Source organism: Sapajus apella, unplaced genomic scaffold, assembly GCF_009761245.1.
Source record: "Sapajus apella isolate SASKATOON/1434 unplaced genomic scaffold, GSC_monkey_1.0 scaffold131, whole genome shotgun sequence".
In the NCBI taxonomy this organism is placed as follows: Eukaryota; Metazoa; Chordata; class Mammalia; order Primates; family Cebidae; genus Sapajus; species Sapajus apella.
The window spans coordinates 3,307,049-3,334,606 of NW_022437071.1; the positions used below are offsets into that span (position 1 = coordinate 3,307,049).

At 36.1% G+C, this 27,558-nt stretch overlaps 1 protein-coding gene across 9 annotated transcripts in view; it reads left to right on the forward strand.

The window, feature by feature from the left end:
- The window catches only part of NTNG1 (netrin G1), a 376,597-nt gene that overhangs the window by 303,169 nt on the left and 45,870 nt on the right, over nt 1-27,558 (forward strand). For 3 of the 9 annotated variants that reach the window (XM_032262858.1, XM_032262856.1, XM_032262857.1), the window contains exons 6-9: nt 9,109-9,174; nt 11,636-11,695; nt 21,078-21,245; nt 26,992-27,126. The exons of 1 other annotated variant lie outside the window; for it this stretch is intronic. In XM_032262858.1, the coding sequence (XP_032118749.1) occupies nt 9,109-9,174; nt 11,636-11,695; nt 21,078-21,245; nt 26,992-27,126 (429 nt within the window). The remainder of the gene's footprint in view (nt 1-9,108; nt 9,175-11,635; nt 11,696-21,077; nt 21,246-26,991; nt 27,127-27,558) is intronic. 5 more of the 9 variants (XM_032262861.1, XM_032262863.1, XM_032262862.1 and 2 more) reach the window with 5 other exon arrangements.

Genomic DNA, 27,558 nt, shown 5'->3' on the forward strand with positions numbered 1-27,558 from the left:
TGACACAGATTATTGAGGCTTCTCTCGTGATCTGGCCTGTCAGAAGTTTCAGAAATGGATGGATGGAAAAGTAGTTCTTTGGCGTTGGGGTGTCTTTCTGTTTGGAGTGTCAGTTGTATGTTGCATGGCCCCTCTAACTGTCCTGCTCACTCGACATCCCATTCGGCCGCCTCCACCACATCCCCCATCTCTGAGCATCAGCAGATGTTGACCTTTTACACACCAAATCCGGACATTTCTATTTTGTTTTGTTTTGAAATCAGTGGTGACCTGAAAGGATGCTTCATTGTGCCTTTGAAAAAATATATTAACCTTTATTACCAAGAACCTAGGAAAATTTACTCCTAATAAAAACCCTCTGACTAAAAGTGATATTTCAGACCCTGCCTTTGATATGCCTCTGGCTGTTCTGCTTAGAATGCAATGGGTATTTTCTCAGATTTCCAGCAAGCAGGATGTAAGAGCTTCCAGAGGTCACCCAACATCACACATGACTAGCTTGCCTGTTGCCTGGCTTTCAAGGTAAAGAGATTTACAGTAATACCATCAAACGTGATTGTATCTTCTAGGCTGCTTTAATGGCATTCGAAAGTTCCTTCTTTGTGGGCTTATAAGGTGCTTGTTGTGTGCACTCGTGGATTCCTTTCCTCTGCAAAGGGCAAGAATTCACACGTAGATGACACTGCCGCCTGTTTCAGAGGACACAGGAATGGAGTTTTCAAGGTGCAAGCCAGAGTAGAGGAAGCTGTTCAGGTATTTAGCTAAGTTATGGGAGTTTGCCAGGGCTTTTTTCATTACCCCAAAGAAGGAATAAATGAATGTAATTTCACTAACTATATAGAAAGATACCATTATAACAGATGTAACACCCATGAGACCCTGATTATCACAATATATCTCAAGGAAAACAAATGAAGTATATTATCGATTGTAGATTATTGATGTACATAACCGTCAGTTTCCATACATACACTGTATACACCGTGATTATAGGTTTTGGAGCCCTAATAAATTTCAGTATAGATCTCAAAATGCCAACGCCTGCATTAAGGTTCAAATGCATGGACAGAGTGGTCATCCTTTCCGATCATCTGCTAAAAATGTTTTTGAAAGAAATTTCCCATTAAGGTCATTCGTACCTGCTGTTGTCTATCTATTAATGAACAGGTTTCCCAATCATCCTAAGGGCACTTGACTTAGAACTCAGTCATTCTCACGTGCTTTGGCCATGGCTGAAAAAATACTGGTGATCTTGTCAACAATTAATGAATCCCAAAATAAATCTGATAGCCTTTGAGCCTTATGATCTATGTTTTCACTTTACCTGATATGGTAGGAATTCCTTCTGATTGCATTTTTTAATAAAATGTATTATGCGCTTATAAGTAAACATTCATAATTTTATCCAAGTGAACCTTTTTTGCTGCTGATAACCCAAAGTAATATTGGCTTGCTGTGGGTGTTTTTGTTCAAGTGATAAACTGATCCTTACCTTCTAGTATATGTCATCTGATCTTTGGTCCTGAAAAGCAAATGACTACAGAAATTACGTTAAACAGTATATTATAAAAAGCATAATTAGACCAGCAAGAATTGGCTTAATGTGCAAATACATTGTGTGGGTGACTATCACTTCTTACAAAAGCGAATAACAGATGAGTCAGAGGTTAAAGGTAAACCATCCACAAAACGAAGATCACATCAAGGAAGACCATTTCAAAACTCTTGGAGTTTAGAAATAAATAGAATACAAACAAAAGAAAAGAGATGTGAACATTTTGTGAACCTGACTCTAGATTATTTCCTTAAATTACTTTCAACTGACTGGCGTGATGTTATATAAAGCGTATAATATTGATGAAGGTGTTTGGCTATTCCTTGCCTGTCCCCCACCCCCAACTTATTAAATTTAAAACAACAGTTCACTTAAGGGAAATAGCTAATTTTCCTGTTTTATCTTATAATAAGCAGTGCCTTCATCACAGAGTTAAAAAATCATCTCTAATTTGATTTAATTGGCAAAATCATTAAACAAGGGAAGTGCTACCTGCAGGGATCTATCAGCCTGTTGAGGAGGCCCAGAGATGTTTTCATACTTGAAAACATTTTATGCCAGTTGGAGACCTTGTAAAAGTTGTTTTCCATACGGCATCCAAATATTTTTGTGCAGTACTGATTTACTGTAGGAACCTGGATCGTGAAGAAAATAACAAGCTTAATCATTTTCCCACCCAAGGGTTATTAATAATTGCGGTCATGCTATACAGAGAACTGCAGTGTTTGTTTGGTTTTTTTTTTACTTTGCTTTAATACTTCTAAATCCCCCAAATAAGAGTTTCATTTGAATTGCCCTTTAACTAATTAGGTTTTATGTAATTATCAGGCCAGTGTAGCGATATGGCAAATTGCATGGTGTGCTACATTAATTTTGAACTGTTTGCTGATGTTCTAGAAGGAAAGCTAAGGTCCCAGGTGAAATGCCTATGGGACTATCATGTGCCCAGTATCCTCATCACAGAACCATTTCATATTTGTGTAACTAGCATTTCGCATTCATGAAACCTTGTCGTTATCCTAAAATTGAATGAACATTAGGACATAGCTGCCTCTTTAATCCTGAAGAACAAATCAAATATTCCAATGGAGGAGGTGAAATAATCTCCTACTTAAAATTTTTTAAAAATCCACTAAGTTTACCAATCTTTATTGACAACAGTTACCCACCTTGAGCAAATTAACTTTATCATGTGTTAGCATTTTCCCAGGTGACTCTATAATGTCAAGCAACTTTTTTTTTTTAAGTGTGAGCTGATATCTCTGCCTTTGCCGGTTATCTCTGGGGGGTCAGGAAATTCCTAGCTTAAAAACTTGCCAAAATCTCCAGAAGGCTGAATGATGAAACTTTAAATATTTTAACTGTGAATTCCTACACTGTGCCAGTTACTTCAGGGATGTATCAATTGAAGTCTTCTTGGACTATCAATGGAGAGCTGTCCAACTAGCCACTCCACTGCCTGGTAAAAGTGATTGTAGGGAGATGTTACCACATGTCTGCAGAATTCTATTTTACAAATGGTGACTCTGAGATTTAGAGTGGCCACATAACTTGCCCACTGCGGTACAGCCAGGAATGCCTATCTGACTGCAAAGGCCACACTCTTAGCATTATACCAAGTGGAAGAGATTATAAAAGAAAAATTCTAGATTTATTGACTCCTACCCTAGACTTTTTCCAATCCATTACACTGTGCCTTAGAAGACCTGTTGGTCCCTAATTGACCCCTCTCTATGCAGGGAACTGTAGAGTCCTGGAGAAAAGTCAGAGCTCATTTTGGAATTCCTTATTGTGTTGTCAGCTGGAAAACTTACAAGCATGGTGTCTGAGTACAGGGATGGAGAACTGTGACCTGCCCCTTTCAAAATATGCTATTCCTCCACCACCAAACTTTCTTATTACATTAAGGAACAGGGAAAATGTATAGATGTCAGATATTTTATAGAACATGAAACAGTTCATGAAATTAGCTATGCAAATTGTGGAAGCATGATTATACATACTCTGTACCAGTAAACCAAAAATTTTTCTTCATCAAGGTAGCTGCTTATAACAAAATAAAATTCCGTATGCTATCTCAAGGAGAACTCTGCTACTATCACACTAACCTCTGTTTTCCCCATTGTCTAATGATGCTGTATTTCTGAGAGTAGGGAGTTGCTGTGAGGATGTTAACATTACCTCCAAGGCTCTAGGGATTTCTCCTGTAGAACTTTAGAGTTTCCTGTGGATTTCTTTCTAGGGATCAATAATGTTATTTCCATCCCAAATGTGGTGTGTGCCTAAAAAATTTTTTAAGTAAAAAAAAAAAAAAAAAAAAAAAATGCAGCTTTCCAGATTTCCTGAAGAATGGCAGCAGTGACTATATAAACCCAAAGGGACCTTGTAATTTTATCTCCACCAGATGTTTTCTTCATATGCCAGGGAAGGAGAATGTTAAAGGAAGTTTCACTAACATCCTCTCAGCAGTGGCATACCATATCATGGTGGTACCCTGTTTCTCACAGGTTGCCATATTTTAGAATAAAAAATCATGTAAGCATTAGTATTGTTAGAAAGCTTAATAAAAAAGCAACTCACCCACTTCATCATTTTCAGACCAGCAACCAAGTCTTAAATGAATTGCCTAAAGAATCTGAATAATGACCTAGCCAGAATTCCAGCTCAATGTCCAATTTCCAAACTAGGACTTTTTTCATTCTACCATGACATTAGAATTCACCTCATTTATATAAATTAAACTAAAAATACGAGCTATTAAGTGGTAGAAAATACTAGAAAAAAATCAGAAAACTTTCTCCTTAATTGGAAAGTTACATTTTACAATGTCCTTAAAGGCCATCCACAAAGTGACTTGAAAGCTGCTCCATAAATGCCATGTGTGATAGAAGACAACTTAATATTCTAAAGCAATTCTACCCCTAAAGCTTTCTTGATGTCAATAAACTGTCTTTAGTTTTCTGCTTCAAACTTGCTTTGTAGCTTGACTCAGTGTTACATCAGCCCTAGACAGTCAGGTTTAGCAATTCTATCACAGTTTTCTTCAACTTACAATGCAGAGAGCTTTCCTTGGGTGCAGAAGAGGAAAATATTTCCTTCCAGAGTCCCATTTTTATAACCAAAATCTCAATTTTTCTCATTCATAAAAATTGATTTCAAGTGCCACAACTAAATTGTCATGTAACAGTTTTAGGGGTAAGTTCTTAAAAAAAATTGGAGAAACTACCTATTTCATTCATATTCTAAGCTGACGTACTTCTAAACCAAAAGAAATGTAGAAATTACCATTTTCTTATTTTTAAAGGTTAAAAATCAAATATTTTTACACAGTGTTATAAAATAATTTGTATTGCTTTCTGAATAATAGTATTTGATAAAGGCCCTATAATTGGATTATTCTCTAAAGTAAGCTGTATCTTAAGGGATCCTTTCAACTTATCAGAATAACTTGCTTTAAGCACAATTAACATTGAAAAAAATAGGGGAAGACATTATTTTTCCTACTCCTAGTCAGTAACAATTGTTTATAGTACAGTAATCTGATTTGTATTCACAATAGCAACCACAAATAGAATGAACTAACATTTATTGAATGCCCACTATGATGCCAAGCAAATATTAACTCCTTCTGTCTTGACAACAGCAAGTAACAGATAGTGTCATTATTCTGTTTTGCAGATGAGAAAAGCCAGGCACAATGAAGTTAAGGAACTTGTCCAAGTGGTAGAACTGGGCTTCTAATCCAGACTAAGCTTTACTGACAGCACCATATCTTAAATAAATTTACCCTAAATAGATTATTTTCTAGGCTTTCCCACAGATACAATCTGAAAATTCAGACTAATAATAGCAACTGAGACATTTCAATTGTTTTATTTTTAAAGGAGGCAGTTGTGGAATAAATGATTTTGGTCTCCATACTAAATATGTAGACATAGTCTTTGGAGCCTTGATCTGAGATATCCTCAAGACAAATTCTGTTAATTTTCCCAAAGGTATGGAACCAGCATCCTTAAGAAGAAGTGATTTCCATAAAAAGCTATTCCTCAATGATTTGTCATTTATAAGCATGTAGTGATCCTTCCCCTCACCCTTATAATAATTTCTCAATTCAGTTTGGGTTTCACTAACAGTCAAAAAGTCCATAGTCAAGGTATGTAGGGATAATTTTCTCATCACACAAAGAATTCTTAATCCACTAGAATCTCCAAAGGGCATATGCCTCATATCAACAGGCATCATCTTTCCATGAACTTTAATATGATGCTGCCAGGCCATGAGAAAAACCACTGGAGTGACGGAACATGTCAGCTGAGAGAAACCTAAGAAGTCTCTTATCCAGCATTCTTGTTTTACAGCTAAGGGAAGTAAAATCCAGAGAAATTAACAGCCAGGTAGCTCCTCAGTGGCGGAACGCGGATCAGACCTTGCATCTTCTGAATCCCAGTGCCCTTTGCCTTATAACAAACTACCACTCTGAGACACTCATATTGACCCAAAGATTTTCCTTAGTTGATTTGTGAAAAAAATTAATACGTTCTATAACAGTTCATATAAAGAAGCAGTACGAATATTGTTGATGTATTATAATTTTTTTCTATTGCTAAGAATTTTTTTCACTAAGAAGTCTCAGAAGCTTCATGTTATTCAAAAACTTTTATTGGAATTGGATGTGATAAGATAGAATTAGTCTCAATCATACTATTAAAGTAGCCTCTAATATGCCTGATTTAATTCTGGGAATTAAATGTTAGTAATATTTGTTGAGCATTTAGTACAGGCCAAAATCTTAGAATAAAAAGTAAAATTACTCAGAGAATAATCGGCTAATTTTAAGTTGCTGGTGTAATTATAAAACAAAATATATTTAAAAAATTAAGATGAAATATTAACTCAAAAAAAATCTCATGAAGGCCAAATATTAAAATGTATATGTGAAGTCAGTAAAACACTATAGGAGTTTAGAGGCCACAGATTTCAATATTGATTTTTATAGGATAACATTTTTCCTTCCAAGGAAAATGCAGAACACATAAAATTTTGTTCCACTGGAGATATATATCGATTTGATCAGGATTTTCATATGATGCCTGCAGATGGTTCTGTGTTTTAGTAATTCAGGGAGGTTGGGCATTCTACATAATGAAAATTATTTGAAAAAAAATTCTAATTATATTCTCAGGCAAACACAAAGGAAAGGCTTATTTTAGGTACACAGTACAGAAGAAAATTATATTCTCAGTAGCAACAGATTGTAAGTGAGGTGTCTATCTTGATAATTCCATACAGGTCAGGAAGTCTCAGCAAATTGAGAGTAGAATGACCTATGTTAATTTTTTAAATACATATAAGAAGATCCATAATCTGGAAACTTGGCATTCTGGAGGAAAATAAATCATAAAACACTAAGAAAGGAGTTATACTAAAATACAGGCACAGACAAATATTTAAAATATTAGAATATGAAATAAAGTTTATAGTGTTATTTTTCAGAACTCATTTCTAAAATTGATTTAATATAAAGTTATTATCTTTACTTAAATTTCTTGGCAAAGCTCAATAACAAAATAATAAATTATAGTAGTACTTGCATTTCATTATGACAAACAAGTCACTAAATACTTAACATTAGGCTTGCAAACTTCACCCCCACTTATTCCCTGTATTTGTCTCTGTACAGAAAAAGATGGAGAGAGCTAGTTCACCAAACTAAGATTGTCTTAATCTGATGCAATAATATAAATACATTTATGTAAAACAGCACCAATACTTTGAAAGCTTTATTAAATAAACAGTTTCTGGGAATACAGACAATATTAATTTCCTCGAAACACAAATTTAATAGTTTTTCAAAGCTGATCATCACAGATCAAGTAGGCTTGTCCTATTAATTCAATATCTACCCATCATCAAAGTGCTCAGATGAAAAGCAACATTCAGTCAGTAACTTGCATATTTTGCCCACCTATTACTAAATATTTATTTATTTAGTAACACCTGCGTACAGATGCATAAAATTATTACATTCTTTCTTTATTCATAAATGTTCATCATCAAGATTTCCTTCGCCTTTGTGGATATATGTATGAGAACAGCGTGAAACAGAGCAATTGCTCTGTTGGCTCCATCAGATCAGCTTTTTAACTTTGCTTTAAAAAGCAAAGTTAAAGTTCAGGTCTCTTGTCTTGGAAGAACCCGTGATAATCTATTATGGAGGAGGCAGTATGATAATACCTGTTTACAGTAGCCTAACCACTTGATATTTATTTCTCAATTATCAGATATTTACTGAAGCACTCTGCAAGGCTTTGCCCTTCTTCAAAGAGATCCAATCCAATTAGAGAGATGAGAAATCGACCTATAAAATTTTAACTAGCAATATTAAAACTCATGCCTGTCCACATATCGGTGAGAAGGCGGGAGCATGGAAAGTAACAGGTTACAGGAGTTGAGAGGCAAGAGCCGTCCTTATGGACTTGGGTGGTACCAAAGAACAACATAAGACAGGTGGTTTTGAGGCTGGACTCAATAGATGATAAGATTTTAATCATAAAATAGCTGCTTTAGCCGGGTGCAGTGGTGCACACCTGTAATCCCAACATTTTGGGAGGCCGAGGCCAGTGGATCACGATGTCAGAAGTTCAAGACCAGCCTGGCCAACATGGTGAAACCCTGTCTCTTTTTTAAAAAAAATAACAATAAATAAATAAATAAAATTTAAGAAAAAATAGCTGCTTTAATAGTCATGCCCTAGGCACCTTCACAAAAACAGTTTAAAAACTAAATCCTAGCCTGGCTGTTCTGCCTTCCATAACTGAAAGACACAAGTAATACCAAGACATAAATAATACAAATTCTTAAATTAATTAATGTTTTCAGTTATTTCTGCATTGGAACCAATAACTCTAGAAACATATTTTGAGGTAAAGACATCGTGAAAACATATACACACTCATACATACAAACCTTAGATACAATTGGAAGCATCTTGGACTTTTCTCCATAAACCAAAACCACCAGTTATCCCTCTTTCCTTTTCTGAGAAATTACACATACAAAAACAGGAAATATACCCACTCCTTTTCCGAGATAATGGCTCACACTTAAAACATACTCCAAAGAATCGACCATGAAAGACTAATGCAACCAGTTCATATCTGTAAATATAAATTAAGGCGAGTGGAATCCTCAAGTGAGAGATTATTTCTTCAGTGTTATCTCCTAGTTTCAGGCACCAGCTTTACATAATGGTTTGGATTGCTGAAGTCCTTATTTGTATTTTTGTGTGCGTGTAAGAACACTCTACCTTATTTTAAAAGAAAACGTGTAGCTTTAGTGAGGAAGTAGCTATATATTTAATGTCCATTCAATGTTTTGGGAATCATGAATTGCTTGCTCTTGTTTGATGTGAGAGTCATGTTTTGTTTAAGCGTATCACAGCCAAGTTAAAGAGCAGATGTGTGATTTGTGTCTTTGTCCATATCATTTTCTGTTTAAACCAAATGACATTATAGATGAAAATAACATACCCTGATTTTTCCTGATGCATGCAGCTCCTCCAAAGTTTAATAGGATATGGCCGAATATTTCTTCCCTTGAGGTTCCTAACCCAAAACAAGGTAGGAGCATGTAAAATTCCTACTGATATAAAATCCCACATGTTTGGGGGAAAATCCTATATGCCATTTTTAGCACAAAATAAGAGCATTATCATGAATGCCATGTCTTTGAAAGAATCATAATTCAATCTTTTTTCTAATATGAAGAGTGTCCCAAAAATATTAGAGTGAAAGATGAGGGGGAAAATTAGATGGCATGGAAGCTTTTTAGCTTTAATCTTTACTAGATTACACTGAAGGTCAGTCAGTCCCAAGAGAAATCTAGACTTCTGTTGCCACCACAGTGTGGAGTACAGACGAGACTAAAAAACGGGTGAGTGGTACAGGCATCCTTTCAATGTCTTCCTCTTAAGTCAACCAACTAGTACCTCAGTTGTACTGAGGATCTGGAAAAATACATAGAGGTAGTATTGTGACACCTGAAAGATGTTTTCTCTGACTATTGCTCCACATTGAGTGGCCAAAATCTGGAGCAAGCTCCCTGTCTCTTTCCCTCCCTCCTCCTCTCTTCTACCCTTCCTTGACCCTCTCTCACATACTCTTTCTTGTTCCCTGTCTCTCCCCCCCTCCCTACTTCCTCCCTCCTGTCTCTCTCTTTCCCTCTCTCTCTGTTTGCGTATGTGTGTGTATCTCTCTCTCTTTCGTATCACAGTAAATTTTCCTTGTTGGAACTTTTCCTTTTATCTTCTTTATCAATTAACATTCATGTGTTCCAGCATTAGAGCAATCTGCTCTCTGTCCTTAAAGCAGTAATTATTTTCTGACTCCTAATGTCAAAAAAGAAAAAAAAAGAAAAAAACAAGAAAACAAGACTGATAGAAATGTGACTGTGCAGGAAGAAAGAGAACTTTTAAAAGCTGAGCAATAAACTTCATAAGCCACAGTGTCATGTTAAATTCATATTAACATCTGCCCTATGATATATATAATCATGTATAAATGGGAATTTCTTTTAATATAAGATTGTATTCTTTTGCCTTCTTCCTTCTACAAAAAAAAAAAAAAAAAAGGCACATCTTTAGCTTCCATCTTCCTTAGTTATATACAGGATGTTCCTTTTAAACTCTAATGAATACAGATGGAAGAGGAAATGAGCAAAAGGAGGAACCAGGAAATAGCTGCTAAGCAAAACAAAATATATTAGCAATTTGTTGAGGAGTCAAATTGGAAGGGCTGCATTTTCAGTCCTTGATCAGCGTGATGAAATCTAGACTGTCCTAGATACATATATTACCAGCAAATAGAATTATCTTAATCATCTGCTCCAAATGAATTTTTTCAAGTTTCTGCACATATATATGAAAGAGGAAATACAGATCGAGCTCACCCCTATTAGTTTAATTCTGTGAGGAATCAGAAGAGGTTTACTGGCTTTATTCCTTGGCAAGTTCAGTGACAGCATCTTCAGTGAAATGTCACTCAGCATTTCCTATTGAATTTCATAGTCCACAGTTTATACAACACAGGCTCTAAGACAACACTTCTCCACAGTGAGTTTTGAGCTGAACAAGATTATGCATTGTTCAAAACCTGAAGTAGGCCCATTTAATTATTTTGCTGTGTTTTCTTTGAGTGTCACAGGACAAAACACTTTCAGAAATATCTTAATGTCATACCAATTGTACTTTCTTAGAATGTGGATAATGAGTTCAAATGAATCTATTGAGAAGCGGCACAGTTGAACAAAGTGCTTAAACGTTGAAATTTTAGCAAAAGGTGCACTTTGTAGCAGAGGCCAGTTCTCTGCAGCCATAATTTATCTTGTCTGCATCTGCAGAGAATATCAGGCTCTATTCTGTTTTGGCTATTTTCACAAACAACTCTTTATGAATAATTGAAGAAGAAATGGCAGGCAAAAATAGAGAGAAAACCCTACCATTAACAAGCTGATATCATCAAAAAGGTGATAAATGCTGAAAAGACTACAACTTTTAAAGACAAAGGTACACATGTTCAAGGTGACTCTGAGACCTAGGCCCAAACGCTGCTGAATGGCTGACTATTGGGACTGACTATGTTCTAGGGTATCTAATGAGTTCAACAAGAATAGCCTAATGGTATATATGTAGACTACTTTAGGATGACATAGAATGTCATGGTGAACCGAGGCAATGATAATGTCAACTGACAACACAACTACTATTTTTTTAAATTGACAGTAGGGGATCCTACTATCCATATTGTTATGGGAATGATCCTTGCTTCACTGGATTCTCGATTTAAATGGTAATAATTTTTGCCTCTGAAAAGAAAACTTCAAAATTGTATTACTGACAATGTTGAACCATTTTCAGCCAAATGCAAGCCTTACCCTGTGATTGAAACAAATTCCCAGAAACAACAGATACAAATAATCTCTTAATTTAGGGCTACTTTTCAAGTGGGTTGGTGATAAGTTATTACAGTTTGAACGTTTCACTATTGTTTCTAATTTATTGTTCATTCTTTTAAACCTATCCAGTTGCTCCCAAATTAGCTTTGTCAACAGTTTCTTCTGTTCAAGTTGCAAACCACAAGAGAGGTAGGAATTCTTGGATTCATACAGTGATTTCATGGTGTTATGTGTTGTGAAACTTTGCACTGTATGAATCTGGAATATCTGTGAAGTGTACCCATCAGCTTATTGGTGAGGCATGTTGACTGATAACAATCAATGCATCGAATAGTACCGAGAATCATTTGTAAGAAAAAAAATGCTTCACTCAGAAACTTGACTACAATTAAAAGTGCTACAACATTTGTTTTCTGAAAGATTAATGTGTGAATAAGAATAAAAATGATTGAGGTACCTGTTTAGACCATGAATGTGAGAGCACTAACATGGATACTCATTTGCATTGAAAACAAGGAAACCCACTTACAGTGAGTTTCAAGGCTACTTTTCATGAGACCAGAATGGCAGGTTCCATGTATGGTGTCCATTTCACTTTGTGACAGATAAAACACCTTGGAATTTATGCTTCCAAAAAATTGTTTTGAATAACCCGAAAAACACAAGTGAAATCTGCAATGGATTAAGTGTTGTTTATGATCCAAAAATAATAGTTATATTACTTTCTTTAAATGAAAGTGAGCAGTGCTCATCTGTGACTCATGAATGGCCCATTCCAGCTAGCATCTGTCTTTCACAGAATGAAGATTTTTCAGGAAACATAAAGATTTATGTTTTTATTTCTCCATTTTTTTTTCTTTAAATGTCTTGTGTAACAAGTGTGTCTTGTTTTCCACCCTTGACTGTTGGGCATATGTCACTTTCTGGTTTTGTATTTTTGCTTTTTCATAAAACACCTCTTACAAAGAAATATATTTATTAATAAAATCTGAACTTAGTTTGACCCATTTGGTGAAAATGACCATAATGATTTCCTATTCCTTATTGAATTTAGTTATTTTCCAGATTTTAATCAATGTTGAATTTGTCCTTCCGTGACATACAGAGAAAAAGTGGAAGCTGCTCAGAAAATGGGAAAAGAGAAACCAAGAGTATTTAAACCATGTCTCAAATTTTTCTCAAATGTGCTTTTAACCGTGGAATGTAGAAGATGCCAATTTGGGTTTAGGGGAACACAATTGGGTTTGAAATTTGGGGAAATAAGTCTTGTTTGAGAAAAGCAGATGCAGGCTCAGAGGGTAACAAACCAATCTAGGCACGTGGTGTGACATGCAGGCAGTCACTGAAGCCACCATAGGGATGCCATATGGAAGGAAACAAAGGAGGTGAAGGGGAAAGGAAGGAAAAAGCACGTACAAAGTTCATCTCCTTTCTGTCATGTCAAGTGTGCTAGACACACAAGAGGCCTCTGAACCTGGAATTTGACCCTGCATCTCTAGCTTCTTGAGGACACAGCACCAGTGAGGTCCAGACACAACCCTGGAGGCAGGGGAAAGCTACCCAACGAAGTAGACTTACTATAGACAAATTCACATCATCATCAAATGATATGTGTGGAAGAGCTTCCACAGCTATGTAAGGTTGCAAGACAGCGTTGTGGTTGGGGAAAAGACAAAGAAAAAGCTAGAGCCTCTTAATTTCCAGAATCACTGCATTTAATGCAGTGAAGGGAAGATTCTTTTTAGAGTTCCCATTCCTTCACCTTTAAAGTCTTTTTCTCAAATTCTTCCTTTTCGAATGTCTAAAGTGAATTTTAATCAGCTCTGGATTTGAATTAGCTTTCCTTATTTGGCCAAAAATAAAAAAATCTACCTGTTCTAAATGTGCCACATTCAGTGTATTTACAGAGGTAATTTACTAATATAATATAGGCAACATGGGGAAAAAGAAAGAAGATGCAAAAGAGGTATTGAATCCCCTCCTCTTAGTAACATTCTTTTCTTTCATTCTCTGTATCCAACCTCTTGATTTCCTGGAACTCTTTATCTGCCCAGGTCTTCCCCAGCCAGTGTCAGTCAGAAGGAAACTTTTAAACCTTAGAGGAGACTTGATCCTTTCCTTATCTGGAAAGTCAACTTTGAACCCTTCCCCTTGTAAAACCCTCTAGCCTTTATTCCTCTTAACTGGCTAGATACTAAGTACTTGATTATCACAACTGCCTTCTATGTTGCAATATATCTCATATATTACACGTATATAGTATTTTTTCTATCTCCCCCCAGAACAATAGTATTCAGTGGGGACGTAGGTGGATTTTGCCCTCCAGAGGACATTTGCCAATGTCTGGAGACATTTCTGGTTGTCACAGTTTGGGGGTTGCTACCACATCTAGTCATCTAGTCTGTAAAGGGCCCATGGATGCATTTGAAAAGCCTGCAATACACAGGACAGTCCCATACAACAAAGAGTTGTTTGGCCCTAAATGACTATAGTGCCAAGGTTGAAAAAGCCCGCACTAGACTCTGGAGGCCTGGACTTCATTCCCTTTGTCTCCTGGTACATGATGGCTGTACGTGGTACAGGGTAGTTCTCAATAAATATGTATTGCCAATGTTTGTTGTGCCACATTGTGTAGACATAAAGCTAAAGGCCCCTTTTAGCCTTGCTTATGCTACAATAATGAAACTTGTCTGAAATGCAGTTTGAGACTAAAAACCATATAAAACCACAGCAATTTTCTGAAACCTGCTTTTTCTCTGCCTAAACTGATCTGTTCATAGACATATAGTGAACTCTCAGCTAAAATAATCACTAACTCAGTTACAGCTTGTTCTGTGGCTACTGTTTTTCTAAACTCTTTAATATATAGGATATAGTCAGATTCTCTTCGGGAATTCGAATGATGAAGGAATGAATTTAAACATAGCTTTTCTCTGTGTCTTCCTCTGTTCCCCAAAGGAAGGGGCCTTAGGATCATCATTCATTCATTCATTCATTCATTCATTTGACAATATTTTTCTCAGTGCTTAGTATATGCCAGGCAATATTTTAAGTTCTGTAGTTACAATTGAGCACATAACAGACACAGTCTGCCCTTGGATATTTACACTCAACTAGAGGGGAAGAAATTATTTTTGCATATACTTTTTGAATATTATAAATTCTATGAAAAAATATAAACAAGATTAGGAAATTGAGGGATTAGGGTATGTGGGTGGGGGCTATTATTTCAGATTAAATGGTCAGATAACCTTCTTTGAGAAGATATTTGAAAAAGAAGTGGGGAAGCAAGTCATGGAGATGTCTGAGGGTATTCCAGACCAGCAAGTCATAGGGCCTGGGAAGTGCTTGGCATGTTTGAAGAACAACATGGAGGCACTGTGCCCTGAATTATGAGGAGTGTACTAGCAATGAGCCCTTCAAGGAAGGCCAGGGGCCAGGTCACTAAAGAATGAATGAACATCTCTTTTGTTCTGAATAGTATGTAAAGCCATTAGGATAATGAGCAGAGGGACGCCATGACCTCACTTAAGTTTTGAAAGAGTCACTCTGTCTGCTATGTGGAGATGACATTATCACAAGGGTTGAGGCCAGAAAAGCAGTTTGGGCACAATGGCAATAATCCAAGTATGGGTTGATGATATGTCTAAGGAAGAGGTGGTAGAGATGGTGAGAGGGGTAATCTAAGCAGTTGGAGGAATGGAGTGGTCATTTACTGAGATAGAGGAGCCTGGATGAGTAGCAAGTTTAGGAAGGCAACCCAAGAGCTCAGCTTTGAACAAGTTAAAGTTGAGATGTTTATAAAACGTCCAAGTGGAAATTCTAGGAAGACAGTGGCATACAATGGATGACTCTGAAGGGAGTCTCACTAATTAACAGGGGAGTTAGTCCACCCTGGAAATAACTATTTTGGAATGCCCCACATATAGACCACAGAGTTGGGTAAAAAACATCTAGTGTGAATGTAAGGAACAAAGAGGTCCAATGATTAAAGCTTGAAACATTTGAGGAGATGAGGACAAAAAGGAAAATAGAGAAAAAAGCACTGATGGGTAGGGAAGGAGGAGAACTAAGAGAGTGTGGTGGCCCAGAAGCCCACTGCTTCAGGAAGGTTTACCAGGCAGCTCTAAGGACCCCACTGAGGCTTATGGTCATGAACTTCAAATGAGACTTGTTTCTAAACAGTTGGAGAAAAACTAACCACATTTACCTATGGCAATATGAGCATGAAAAGATGAAAAGTTAAATTGTTTTAAAAAAATTTCAACACAGGGGGTACACTGCTTGTGTGTTACATGGGTATTACATGCATAATGGTGGGGGATTGGGCTTCTCGTAGACTCATCACCCAAATACTAGACATTGGACCCAGTAGTAATTTTCAGTTCTTAAATGTCCCACATTTTGGAGTGCTCAGAGTCTAGTTCTCCATCTCTATGTCTATGTGTACCCTTTAACCCCTACTTATATATAAGAACATGCAATATTTGATTTTCTGCTTCTCTGTTAGTTCACTTAGAATAATAGCCTGCAGCTCCATCCATGGTGCTGCAAATGACATCATTTAATTCTTTCTTATGTCTACATCGTATTCCATGGGGTATATACACATTTTCTTTAATCAATCAACCATTTGTGGACACTTAGGGTAGGTTCATGACTTTGCTATGGTAAATGGTACTGCAATAAACATACGATGGTAGTTGTCTTTTTTATGATGTATGTTCCTTTGGGTAGATACCCTGTAGTAGAATTGCTGGGTCACGTGGCAATTCTATTTTTAGTTTTTTGAGATATCTCCATACCGTTTTCCGTGGAGTTTGATCTTAGTTACATTCCTGCCAACAGCATATGAGTATTCCCTTTTCTCTACATCCATGCCAATATCTGTTGCTTTTTGACTTTTTATTACAGTAATTTTGACTAGTGTAAGATGGCACCTCAGTGTGATTTTAATTTATATTTCTCTGATGATTAGTGATATTGAGCATTTTTCCATGTGTTTGTTGGCTACTTGTATGTTTTGATAAATGTCTGTTCATGTCCTTTGCCCATTTTTTAATGTTGTTGTTTGTTTTATTCCTGTTGAGTTGTTTGTTCCTTATAGATTTTAAATATTAGTCTTTAGAGGCATAATTTCTAAATATTTCTCCTATTCTGTAAGTTGTCTGTTTGTTCTGTTATTTATTTTGCTGTGCAGAAGCTTTTTAGTTTAAGTTCCATTTTTTAATTTTATTTTTGTTTATGTTGTATTTGCGTTTTGAGTCTTTGTTATAAATTCTTTGCCTAGGCTGATGCGCAGGAGAGTTTTTCCCATGTTTTCTTCCAGGATTTTTATGGTTTCAGGTCTTATATTTAGGTCCTTAATCCATCTTGAGCTAATATTTGTGTAGGGTGAGATATGGGTTCAGTTTCTTTCTTCTGTATATTGCTAGCCAGTTCTCTCAGCACTGTTAATTGAATAGAGTGTTTATTCTCCCCATTGTTTAGTTTTGTCCACTTTATAGGTCAGGTGGTTGTAGGTATGTGGCTTTATTGTTGGGTTCTCTATTCTGTTCCATTAATCTATTTGTCTATTTTTGTACCCATACCATGCTGTTTTAGTTACTATAGACTTGTAGGATAATTTGAAGTCAGGCAATGTGATACCTCTGGATTTGTTTCTTTTGCTTGGAAATGCTTTGGCTATTTGGGCTTTTTTTTTGGGGGGGGGTGTCCATATGAACTTTAGGGTTGGTTTTTCAGATTCTGTGAAGAATGACATTGGTAATTTGATAGGAATTCCATTGACTCTGTAATTTGCTTCGGGTAATGGGTGATTTTTAACAACATTAATTCTTTCGACCCATGAGCATGGGATATTTTTTCATTTATTTGTGTTGTCTACAATTTATCCCATCAGTGTTTTGTAATTCTCCTCGTAAAGATCTTTCACCTCCTCAGTTAGCTGCATACACAGGTATTTCCTCTTTTCCAATTTGAATGCCTCTTATTTCTTTCTCTTGCCTGATAGCTCTGGCTAGGATTTCCTGGAGAGTTGAATTTAACCAGCATCAAGATTGAACCAGGATCAAGATTTCTCTATAATTGGGGGGGTAGAAGGGCAAGGGAGTATATAGAGGAGGTGATTATAAGGATTGGACCATGGATACTACACTTTATAAGAAGAAATGGGAGGACGTGGGAGGTCAGTGATTTGAAGAATCAAAGAATTATTAGACTGTTACTATCATCCCTTCAGAATCTTAGTAAAATAACATAGCTCAAGCTATACTTAATAGCTTCTGTGCCTGTATGGAAAGACCAGATATTAAAAAGTGGGAAATTAACAGAAAACCAAAAAATAATATAGCAGTTTAAGAGTCATATTTCAAATACTTTGTATTTATATAATACTCTTATGTTTTTCAAATCACTTTCAAAGATCTGTTTCTTATTTTATATTCTCAAATATATTATAGCCAGAGAAGATGGCTTTATCTAAGTCTCAGAAGAGTACTAGAAGTCTTAAAAGAATCAAGTTATCATTAGCCCGTTTTCTAGAATATAAAACCTTTTAATGCTTGTAAAACATTTAAATTGTCCAGTTACCATTTGAAATAAATTTATAGTATTGTGTGTTTAGCTGAGTATGGTTTCTTATATAATATTTAACTTTTCCTATCAAATTAATACATTAATTTTTAAACAAGACCCATAAATAGTTAATGTCACCACAGAAATGTGTACTATTCATTAAATTCAGATAATAGTAGTGATAATATCATATTTAACATTTCTATGGAGATTCGTGGAATGGGCCTTAAAGTGTTGAACTTGGGTATCTTACAGATTTGGCTTGTCCTTCAGATAAAACTTTGTCAGATGGAGTTAAGCATGTAGTTCTGGCCATGGGGCAGAATCTACTGGATCCTTTAGGACCCACAAAGGAACTATGCTATGAAAAGTCACTAGCCTTATTCTCTACATTTCCCCAACTTCATACCTTTGCCCACTCTTCACTCTATTCCTTTCACCTAAAATGCTCATTCCTTCTTATTTTGTTTTAATAAACTCTACCTGCCCTAAGGAAGATTCAGAGTGCAAGTCCTGTAGTACGTTTTTTCTAATTCCCCTCATGTTAAATGAAGTTTTCCTTCTACTTAGATTGCTTTGCATCCCTATTTTTTCTTAGCACATGCTATTTTCTTTCTGGTTATCTGAGCATATGTTGTCTTATTTACTAAGCAAGCTTCCAGGCAACAAGCTTCTATGTAGCTGTAGAAAGGTCCTAGAATGATTTTTTGCACATAAAAAGATACTTTTGAACAAAGCTCTGTTAATTAAATTAGATGTACCAGGAACCAACCAGCATTGGAGAACCTGAAAAAGGACAGCCAATAAGAGACCTCTTCGAGAGGAAGGGACCCAGGGGCAGGGCTATTGTTCCCCCTCCTCAGGAATTCCAGGCAGTTCTCAAAAAGTCCTTGGGAGGCAATTAGGTTTGATAATTGGGTTTCCTTCCTTCAACCACTGCTCTCAAAATGTTCTAGTCCTGAAAGATTGTCTTTATTTCAAACTCTCAAACAGAGAAGGCTCTAGAAGGCTTTCTGATTTCCTTGGCAGTCAGTAATGCCGTAATAAACAAGGCATAACTCAGAGAGGTACAGTGGATTGGTGGGAGATGATTGTTGTTTTCCAAGAGATTTTAATTTGTTAATCTGTAACTCTGTGATTATTGGAGTATTATTGTTAACTTGGCATGCCTCTACTACTAAATTTATTTGAGCATTTTCTTAATGTCTCCTACCTTGGAGTCTCAAGGCCACCTTCTCCCAGGACTCTCCCTACCCTCAGACTCACCTCCCCTCTGACTTCTTCCTGTCCTCACACTCACCCTTCACTCCCTGTGTTCGTGCACATGGTGATACAGCTGACCTCAAATAAAGGGAGTGGCTTGGCTTCAGAATCCTCCTTTTTTTCTTGCCTCTCTTTTAGCAACAGGTGTCCCAAAGTTGCTGATACTGTTTCTGGTTTTATCTTCTACTCTTCGCCATTCCCAGTGTCCTCCTCTGCTTCGATCCAATTTGATTTCATTCCATCAGGACCTTGATCTCAGCTTTCTTTTGTAGGAGCTAGCTTTCTAACAAATGAATGTGAACTTTTCTGATGAGTGGTAGCATATGAATTTTTTTTAAGTTTTAAAAGTTAGCTATCTCTTACTATTATTTACTTGACAACACTTACTCATTTTTATTCTGATCATCAAAATATAATATTTGCAAAATTTTGTATAGGCCAAATAATAGTAACTCAACACCTAGCCAAGTTCCTGGCACATAGATAGACAAACTCAGTGAAAATATTTATTGAATGAATGAATGAATTAATGAATGAAGAATGAATGAATGAGTTCAAATAGTGACTGTGCTTGGCTTCCTAGTGGGATAAAATAAAAGCAAGATATTGATGCACGAAATATTTTTAAACAAACAAAATGAGCAATATCCTGGTTGACCTTTCTTATAAATGTCCAGCTAGATTGACCCTCGTATTCCAAGAAGACAAAATAGATACCCCACCTAGTTACCACTCACACTTTTGTAGTAATTATTTCTATCAACAGAGACTTTGTCGTTACTATTTCTTTTACAAAGGTTGAATTGGATTTACAACTTCTTGCTCTAGTTGAGATGCAAGAAAGAAGAAATCTAGTCACCCTCCAACCTTCCCCAACTACTCTCATCTCCTTCTTCATCTCCCTGTCTAGTCGTTACCACCGTCACTGCTAAGCCTCAGGGGCAGCTCTAACATTTTAGAGAGACCAAGGAAAAGAAATGTGGGGTTACAGTAGCTGCCTAATGCTTCTTTTGTAGCAAACTGTTCTTGAAACTTATAAGAAAAGGAGGAAATCTTAAGAGCACGTTTTCACACAAATGATCTCCCTGCTTTTATGTCTTCTCTCACACATACACATACAGATTCGGTCTGAAGAAAGGCTTTAAAAAGTCATCTTCTCCTCTTAGCATTGGAGGAAAACAAAAACAAGGAATTGTTTCGTTGTCTAGATCTCTGTTAAATTGCCGTGATGTGTATGAAACCCCTATTGAGTTGCTGTCTTGGCATGATGTCAGAGAGCAGAAGGAGCCATGGTGATCGGACTCAGACCCTCAGTGCTCACACACACCCCTCCCACTTTTTTAAGGCTAAAAAGATGAAGAGAAAATGAGGGAAATGGTGCAAAGACAGTAAAATTCTCTGTCTGCAAAAAATAGACTTTTGCATCACTGGAAACTGAGGCTTCCCAAATTTTAAAAGGTGCACACCTGCAAATGCTTCTGTTCATCTTGTCTGCCAAGAATTAACAACCTTCAGTCCTGTTTCGAATGTTTGACCTTTCTATCCTGCTTGAAACAGATGCTATTTCCATGCTAGTCACAACCACCTGTTGTCACCATGTGTCATGTTGAACCACATGTATGTAATGCCATTCCACCGTCTTTTCTCCATCCCTCATTTTATCTAAGCATGTAGTATGCTATTACTCTGCTATTGTATACACTTTGTATACATTTCTGTTCTTCCTTGCAAGATTGTGAATGCTTCGGCCACTCCAATCGATGCAGTTATATCGATCTGCTAAACACAGTCATTTGCGTGAGCTGTAAACACAACACTAGAGGGCAGCACTGTGAGTTATGCAGGCTGGGCTACTTCAGAAATGCTTCTGCACAACTGGACGATGAGAATGTGTGCATAGGTCAGTTCCATTACAATTTCAGCTATTGTTCTGTGCCTTTTGAGCTATGGGGAGCTATTTAGGGTGGAGAGGCTGGTGATTTGCACCATGGTTGAGACAGAATGAACTTTCTCAATGGAGCGAATATCCTGTGGTAGGCTTAAAATTCACTTGTACTGGTTGAGATTATAGTTGGGGGATATACTTTGAGCCATTATGTTGATGCTTTAAATATGATGATCTCAGAAATCATGTTAAAGAAATTAAGAATTTTCTTTCTTTTCATTTTTGTTTTTATATGAAATTTTAAAACCTGATGATTCTGAACTGAACTTATAGCCTTAAATTATACATTCAACTTTCAAAATAGAAACTTATTATACGGGATTTAATTATAGATATCAAAAATTGGGGTACAGACTCTTGCAAATAATTGGTGATCAACGAGTATTGATAGATTAGAAATGTTGCTATTTGAAATTGAAAACAATTAGCAACTGGAAATGTAGAAATTTGTCTGACTTCTTCATCCATAGCAATGAAATTCCATTTATTGAATTTTCCTACAGCTCCCAAAATGAGGAGTAATATCTCAAAAGTATTCTAGTCAATTAATTTTTCTTAGCCCTGGAAAACTGAGTCCACAGAGCCCCCTGAGCACGTTCCCTTCCCTCCCTACCAATGACTACTGCTCTTAGCACCTAGGGAGGAACAGGTGTCTTTCCCATCCAGAAAATCTCCTGCCTTTTACATGGTGACACATGTCTTTAAGAATTGGGGGTGCCAAGGGAAAAATAAGAAACAGTAAATGGAATTTCACTTCATAATTCATGCTGAAGCAATGCATATATTTGAAATTCTGAAAAACATATGTGTAGCCCTTACACCAATAGGTAGCTGTATAGGTGCCCAATTTTAAAGGTAGACTTTTTCACACTGAGATACATTCAATAGTATACACAAGCTGCAAAGTGACAAGCAATCTTTTTATCAAGAAAAGAAATCCAATTCGTATTTCTGGGATCATTGTCCTCTGATTGGATTGTCAAGATCCAAGTGTCACAAAATATAGCTGTACAGCTGTTTTTTAATTAAATTGGGCCAAGTATATATAATACTGTTTATGTCTACAGTACTTTCTATTTTTCAAAGCATCTTTGTATTTATTATTTGTCAATTAGGAGAGAAAGTACTGGACTTAGAGGCCAGAAAGCTAGGCTCAAATTTCAGTTTGCTATCTCATAGCTGTGTATCATAGGTAAGTCATTTGAGCCTTCTAAATCAGATGAGGACCAGATGCAATGCATAGAAAACACTTGGTCAACTGTGAACTGGCTTGCAGATGTCTTGTTTAGTGTTTATTTCATCCTCGTTAACAAGACAGTAAGGTAAGTATTACACTGATTATTTCCCCTATCTTGTCCTTGAGAAAGCAAGGCAGATTGACCCCAATCTTACAGCAAAGGGTTTTAGACCTCAAAGCTTAAGCACTTTCTCTCAACCACTGACACAATTAGCAAAGCTAAGCTCGTCAGACTTTTACTCATGGTATGCCTTTTGGATGACAGCAGCAATTCCACTCTGGCTTTATGAACAAAAGTTCGATTGTCTTCATAACACTTGAGTTACAAAGATTTGAGGATATTAATGAAACCCAAAAGACGAGTAGTTGTCTGAATTTTGATTGCAGGGTACATTTTACTGAATGTCATTTGTAAAAATATATAAATGTCATGCTATAGATAGGTAAACAACAGAAAAGCTAAAATAAATAGGAATACAGGGGAAAAACCTAATTATTTTTACAAAATATATAAGATTAAAATGTTTTATAATATTTAATATTATTTTAAATCAATCTTAAAAAGGCCTTAAAATGAAAGATTTTATTCCATAAAATTTCTCCTATCAGGTAACTTAACAATATCACAATATGTTTTACTCAGAGTATTCTATTATTCTGAAATTTGCCCTTTCTTCCAGTTCCAAAGTAAACTATGAACTCCAAATCTGCTTCTTTCTATCCAGTTTTAAAAGGTATAGTTCAGTTGTAAATCCATATTTGATTATCCACAGACTAGAAAACAGTCTATTCAACATCTGTCCTTTAAATCACATAAACTACAGAAGAAATATGAAAAACAATAACAATTTTGTATTTATTTTTACTTTTAAAAATCAAGAAGAGTTGTCTTCTCCCTTTCTAGAAAATTTACTAATTAAAATTATAAACTTTTGGAAAATTCCAATTTATTGAGGTAATCCTGTTTTTACTTAGTATTTTATACTTGAAATCATGTAAAGTACTTAGTAAGCACAAAGAGGTGCATTCTTAGGTACTATTAAAGTCAGTTACATTAGGCCAGGTGTGGTGGCTCATGCCTGTAATCCCAGCACTTTAGAAGGCCCAGGTGCATGGATCACTTAAGATCAAGAGTTCAAGACCAGCCTGGCCAACATGGTGAGACCTTGTTTTTACGGAAAAAAATAAAAAACAAAAAGTTAGCCAAGGGTGGTGGCCTACGCCTGTAATCCCAGCTACTCAGAAGGCTGAGGCAGGAGACTCACTTGAGCCCAAGAGGCGGAGGTTACAGTGAGCTGAGAATATTGCCACTCCACTCCAGCCTGGGCTACAGAGTGAGACTCCATCTCAAAAAAATAAGATAAGATAAAAAGTAAAATTAGCTACATTTTTCCCTCACCTACCATAATTTCTTAAATTATTGCCCTTTTCCTAAAGGAGAAAAGTGTTTTTAAAAAATGAATTGAAAAATTTGGCTAACTGATAGGTAGTACAGTCTTTTATCTGTAGTGCTTACATGCATACAGTGAATTAATAACAATTTCCTTAAAAGCTGGAGATTTCACTTACCCTGCTTAAGGCGCTGAGGGCAGTGATATTGGGCCAGCCTGTGCACAAGGCTAAGGCTGGAGTTTGGCCTCTCAGGACCATTGGAAGCTGTGGCTCCATTGCTAAGGTTTGCTGTATAAGACAGCATGAACCTATCCACTATTTTCCACATTGAAGCTTCCTAAAGGGCTTGAGGCAGAACTGAGTATTAAATTCAAAAGGATACATCACAAGTAATTGAAAGTTAATTGTAATACCATTTTGCATAGAAAGCACTAATGAAAATGAAGGGATATTCACTTCACAGAATAAGGCACTAAAATTAGAGACTTTTGAACTTCATCTAAGTCTTGTCTACATTAAAAACAAAAGAAAAAAACACTGCCAATTTTTTAACAATTGACAATAAAATTCACCACCCTGACTGTAAAGGAACCACTCATTTCTTTAACAAAATGGAGGCTCTGTGATGAAATAGATGTTTGAAAATACTTGCATCATTTTATATTATGGCAAATACAAAATGCAGCTGGCTCTTTCATGTTGCCACAGCGATTGCTGCTTTGTGATTACTGGTGAATTTGCCCATTTTTCATACAAATTCCAAACACAGCCATGTCTCCAAAGATACATGTAATTACTCTGTGATGATGCAGCAACTACATGAAGATGGCATCCTTGCATGCTTCTGTTTCATGTAAATTTGAGCATTAGGCAGGAAGCCAGAGGATCTGACCTTGGTTTGTGGTTTGTGACCTTCAGTAATCACTGTTAATAATCCTGCTAACAAGCTTTGCATCAGAATGAAACAGAATTCAGCAGCTACTGCTAAGCATTTCTCAAAATTATGGTGTATTATTTTTAATTCCCCTTGAAACCTGTGATTGGGTAATCAGAGGTACCTTAAATAGAATAAAGCAAACATAAGACACATTTAATACCTATAAATCAATTCTAGTATAACTTTTAAATCAAGCCCCCCAAAGTATTTTATGTTGCTTTGTAATCTAACAGTCCTGCATGTTCTTCCTAACTTCATGGAATAAAATATTATCTTCCAAGGATCTTCCCATTACCCCAACATCCACCACTGACCATGATTCCATAAATGATATTTTTAAAAAATGGAATTATTTGTTATATAAGGTGAAGGGAAGGCCACACTCCTCTTGTCCTTTATTTTCGTGACTGCGTAACATTACACGTAACTACCATTTTCTATGACAATGGCTGGGATATATTATGGTTTAACTATTCTACTGTTTTGTTTAATTTTGTTTACATTTTTTTTTTTTTTCTCTAAAACCTTATATTAATTAATGGCCATGGGCTCATTGACTGGAGAAGCGTGTGAATTCACGTTGGCCAGCTGTAACTCTGCTTACAATATGCTGGTGATTCATTGTCAACTTACTCACTTTAAACAGTTAAAAAAATTACAGTTTTGGTATAGGTACAAATTTATAGTGTGCCTATGTACAGACAAACATTAAAAGCTTTCACAAAATTACTATTTTAAAATATTTTTAATCAGGTTCCATATATACACACATATTAAAATAGGAAATGTTAATTTAAAATAAAACCCTAGTTGTTAAGTACAAACTAAGCCAGGCAAGAAGGGAGCATTTTAGAATTTATTGTTTTATTTTTACCTGCATATATAACTATTCATCATATAAATGTTTATTTTATAAGAATGCGGAACTCAAAACCTGACTTAATTACCATAAAATAAATCATACTTTTAAGGTATTCCACATTTATTTGAAGAAATTATCTAATCAGTCTCTGAGACAGAAATTTAGAGTCAAACTCCTGGATCCAACAATAATGTTAAACCCTGAACCCCCATAGCAAATCTAAGATGCTCAATTTTATTATATTAAACTAAGTTTTCAAAACTCCTCTTGGTTAGTTGGATGGCATAGTTTTGTTTGGTTTTTAGTAAGGGAACTACTTAATATATGCATTTTTAAATAATGGAAACTGAGAGATACAATAACTTCCGCAAAATTATTAAAAGAGTAATGAGGAACAGAACTTTGGCCCACAGTACCCAAAAGCTGCAAGCTACCTCCACTACCTTTCCAACTAATACAAGAAGCCTAAAGAATATTCACTGCTCGCTCAAGTTTTAAGCAAAATAGAGCTTCAGAAGTAAAAATATCCTATATAAGAATGTGTGAGGAATACAGAAAACACTCTGTTTACCTTTTATTGTGCAAAGCCATATTGTCCTGCCAGCAGACATTATCAAGAAAAATGTACATCTTAAATTATAACTATGTTTGAAATTTATTCAAGATTACAAAGTTTATTTTTCTTTCATGACTGTTAATCTAGGCTGCATAAAAGCTGCATTAATATGCCTAGCAAATACAACATCTAAAGGCTCATCACAAAATGGTATATACATGAATAAGTTAAAGCAGTATCCCAAATCATAAAGTAAAACGACCTTTGAATGAGCAAAGTGCATTCATATTGTAGTTTTAAAATGTTCAGCAGTTCTCAAGTATTGAGTGCAATGGCTAAGCCCATTTGAATAATTTAAAATGCATTTTACACTGATGGCATATTGATTTATCCTTGATATACAAACTTCTCATGGTATTCATTAAACCATCTAAAAATACCCTAACAAATGGAATCTCCATCATGATCTATTATCAGTGAAAAGCATGTCTTATTTTCGTGGAAGTTTTCAGTTGATTTCCTCCCATACCATAAAAATGATATCATGGAAGGCTAAGCAAATAAATAAATGGCCCTGAAATAGCCATACTTGCCGAAGCATTTCATTAATGGACATCTTTCTTTAAGTAAGTGATGTATTTAAGTGACGCTCCTGTGTTGATAACCTATAAGCCATGCAGACTTGTCTCCAGCCTGTGTGTTGTCTTGTTTCTACAGAGTGTTATTGTAACCCTTTGGGCTCAATCCATGATCGTTGTAATGGCTCAGGATTTTGTGAGTGTAAGACTGGAACAACAGGGCCTAAGTGTGATGAGTGTCTGCCGGGAAATTCCTGGCACTACGGCTGTCAACGTAAGTAACTCTGGGAGCTGCCCTCTGCCTGCTGCAGCATGGCTGATTGTGCTTGGCTAGGCCGGTGTGCGCAGCTTCTCAGAACAGAAAAAGATCCAAACCGCTGACAAGCTTTAAAAGCTACTTAATGCTGCGGCCAATGTATGGGAGAGCAATCCATCAGCTGTCCAACTAGTGTTTTGAAGCCCGTCTTCATCCCCTCAGTTAGCTGGAGCAACTTATATTGAAATATTGTATGGAGATCCACATACCTGGCCAGACCATAAATTAAGTGGCACCATAGGGACCCAGCTTGGAAATCCTCACCGCAGAATGAAGGGTGATATGCATGTGGTTAATATATTTCTTGAACTGAAAGCTACCCTGGAGCTCCAGAGTTCATAAATTAAATGATATCTGCATAACTTATTACCATACCCATCACTGAATCTT